Source organism: Pinus tabuliformis, chromosome X, assembly GCF_031772625.1.
Source record: "Pinus tabuliformis cultivar Carrire ecotype Pingquan chromosome X, CPIR1, whole genome shotgun sequence".
Classification (NCBI taxonomy): Eukaryota; Viridiplantae; Streptophyta; class Pinopsida; order Pinales; family Pinaceae; genus Pinus; species Pinus tabuliformis.
Genome location: NC_142308.1, coordinates 492,920,937 through 492,924,578, shown reverse-complemented (window position 1 = coordinate 492,924,578; position 3,642 = coordinate 492,920,937). Strand labels below are relative to the sequence as shown.

Here is a 3,642-nt window from a genome sequence, read left to right as displayed (position 1 = left end):
AGCAGGTCTTTCCCCTATTAAGAGCCTAGCTATGATTAGGTTTCTATTGTACAAGCACAAACTCAATAACATAGACGATCATACACTTCTTAAGCTAGCTTTAAATTCCAGCCAAAACCACCTAAGGCTCAATTGGGGGTGGCATAAAAACACAAGGGCCTGGTTAAACTATTGAGAGATCAACGAGAATGATGCTTTGCAAAACATTATAACATTAAAGATATTGTTACTTCTAAGTTCGAAGAAAAAATGTGGTGCGAGAAAGATTTATCAGCTAAAAGAAAATTAAGTTATTATAAGAAGGTCATCAACCCCACCCTAGAAGATCAAAAGTATCTCTCTATTTTAACTAGCTCAAAGAAGAAAATTAATATAGCAAAGATTAGAACGAATTCTCATGAGCTCCATAGTGAAACAGGCCATTGGGCAGTTCCTAAAAAGCCATGGATGGAAAGGATCTGCCATATATGTGAGAATAGGAACATCGAGGATGAAAACCACTTCCTCTTAGAGTGCCTCGCGTACAACCACATTAGATCTCAGTGTCACAATCTCTGTTACAATACTGACCTTCCTAGCCTTTTACAATGTCAAAATTATAATGAGCTCCGGAGGCTTCTCTCCAAGCTTTTTGAGCATAGGAATAAAATCTTAAATAAAAATAAATAATTTGTTTTTTTAGATCCAATAGACCAATATTTGGTCTCAACGAACGTTAACCATCATCATCATCATCATAATATATATACATTAAAATCATATTATATTATAATTAAATTAAAGTTTAAACTTAAATCATTTTTAAGCCACGTTACATTATGGTCGCCAAACTTTAACCGCCACAGCTCATGAGCATCATTTGAATTGTAACACACAAGTTTTAATGGACATGGCATGATTTAAATTGCTTCACATATAATAGGTTAAACGGACACGTTTTAGTTAATGGGAAGTAGAGCTTTTTATTTTTAATTTGATTTTTCAATGTGTTTTTATTATTAAATTTTAATATTAATTGTTAAATATTCGTATTAACATTAATTTTAATAATATTATTATTATCTTAATATTCATATCACTATTATAATTAAACTAATATTAATATTAACCTATTATTTAATGCCAAAGAGTATTAAAATTTGAAGTAAAATGTAAACTTAAATCTATAACCTAAAACCAAAACCAAAAGGTCCAACCTTAAAATACACATAAAACTAAAACTTTAAAACCTAAAATGAAACCAAAACCTAGAGGACACGTAAAACTAAAACCTTAAACCATCGCAAATAATGATCGAAGAAGTTTCTGAAACAATGTATCGTACACATGGTTTTTTTAATTAGTGAGAAACTAAGAAGTTTACAAAATATTTTCTCCTTTATAATATTTACCCATGTTTAAATATATGTAGCTCAAATTACCTAGAGATATAGCTACTCAGTTTCACAGATAAAAAGGAAAAGTGATACTCTAAGTGCTTTGTTTCCAGAAGCCACGGTTTTTTTCGAGAATACCTGACATGTTTGTACTCCATAGTGGTTGGGATGTCACATACAATATTTGTACTATACTCTCTTTAGAATGCAGTTTATAATCATCTCTTTCTCGAAAGTGTGTATTCTACTGTAAAATCAATCGTATGTTCAATTCATTTGCGAATTGATATTTTCTATCACAATGTGGGTTTAGTTAATTATTGCATGTTACATGTACTGGAAAATTTTACAGAGTACAACATGTAATACGGAAGCTTCTCTTCCGGTGCATCAAGCTCATCAGGGGTTAAATTTGATGCCCGTATGCCTGTATTTCGCATTTTTACCCGTAAAATACGTTTTGATTTTAAACCTCCACGTCATGTACAACTTGCCATTCATTTTCAAAAACGTCATATTGACGGGCATGTTTAAAAATTAAAAGTTTTATAAATTTTTTTATATATATATTTAACCTTACGTCATATCTTTTTTATACGTGTAGGCTGTAAGTTACAATGTGGCGACTGGATTGTTCTGGCACAGTACGAATCAGGGACAAGGAGGTAACCGGGGTTGGGTGTTTTTTAACTCCGGTGGCCGGTTAGCAACTATGGCCTTAGCACCACCCACCAACAACCAGGAGTAGTGGCAAGTTGCAAGCATGGGGAAGGGGCGAAATCTCGCTTGGGAATCGAGAGAATTCGGCGTATCGCTTGATGGGTGTGCAGATTACGGCGAAATCTGAACTGGGTCAAAGGAATTGCAAGCTGGTTTGAGATGGGTATGTCTGGGAGTTTAAGGGGAGTTGTTGAGATTCCCAGGCCTGGTTAAGGAAGGCGGGGGTTACATCAGTGCAGGTGGGTTTGATAGAAGCGGCGGAGACGGCTTTTGGGAGAGGATATTAGTTGGCCGCTGTTAAAAGTTAGTGGTGGTTATGGCTTATGCTGAAAATTTTAGGAATTTTGGTTTGGGGGCCAATAATGGTGGTTCTAATCAGAGCAATAGCAGTAATGGGGGTGTAGATGGCTATTCTTCGATGTCCAATGAGGGAGGGCTTGTTATGGGACAGATTGGCGGTCCACATGGCTACCCGAATTCTTCACCAAGTAAGGCTTACTGGTTATTGCAAATTGCAATGGTTCTGTTTTCTTTTATAGTATGTTAGGATCTCTGTTGGGCGTGGTTGAGATCTTTCCATGGTCATATGGGTTTTTTTAGATGATTCATCCAGTTATAGGCGTAGCAGTTTCCTGATCTTGCCATGGTTATCGTTTGAATTTGTGGTAGGTGCTCAAGATGCGCTATACGAGGAGTTGTGGCATGCCTGTGCTGGACCTCTTGTTACGCTGCCCAGGATCGGGGAGCGGGTGTTTTATTTCCCACAAGGTCATATGGAGCAGGTATAGTTCTGTATTTGAATGTTTTTGTATTCTTCCATGCAGGGGAATACAACATCTCTTCAGTGTTTATGTGCATTGAGAATCTCCGATGGATTGTTCTGTTAGCTGTCATGACTTACCTGTGTTGTGTGGGTTCTGCTCATGAATGCTTTTTAAGCCCCTTCCATCACATTTTAGAAGCACTTCCTACTTTAAATATTTAAAGTTTTTGCTTTTATTTTTATGTTTGTAATAGTGGTGTTTTGACAATTACTTTTTTTGGTGAAACTGTCCAAAATTTAGTTTGTGTACATGGTGATATTGAATCTATTTTTGAACATTTACATAGTTTAAGCTTTTTACTATTCCACGGGGCAGCCCAGTCAACTTTAACCTTGTTCAATTTATAAATTAATTGTGAAAGATTCTTTGAAGCAATTTAAAAATAAATAAATAATCCATTAAAAAAATATGCTATGCTCGATTTTATTCTTAACAAACCAGTTCACAGAGCACAGACGAGGTGGAGTTGGTGCGATCGTTGCTCAAAGTGGACACCTAAGGAGGACGGTCGCATGGTAAGTACCCTCCTACTGTTTCAATCTCAGAACCCGAATATTTGTTCTATGAACCCGAATATTTGTTCTATGTTCCTGCATTTCTGTCAAGGTTCTATGCTATTAACTACCGCCACACTCCTTAGTGGGCACTTCATTCTATTCAATTTAGGAGTGTGGGAGAATCAACAAATTCACCAGTTACAACAGTCACTTGAAATTTGACTG

The 3,642-nt window shown here is 36.0% G+C and overlaps 1 protein-coding gene across 1 annotated transcript; it reads left to right on the top strand.

Annotated features, from left to right (window-relative positions):
• The first annotated feature begins 2,065 nt into the window (after nt 1-2,065).
• Nucleotides 2,066-2,918, top strand: LOC149140829 (auxin response factor 6-like). Its single transcript, XM_089448151.1, has 2 exons — nt 2,066-2,584; nt 2,766-2,918. Exons 1-2 carry the CDS (start codon nt 2,413-2,415, stop codon nt 2,882-2,884), a joined length of 291 nt encoding a protein of 96 aa, XP_089304277.1. The 5' UTR covers nt 2,066-2,412; the 3' UTR covers nt 2,885-2,918.
• The last annotated feature ends 724 nt before the right edge of the window (nt 2,919-3,642 follow it).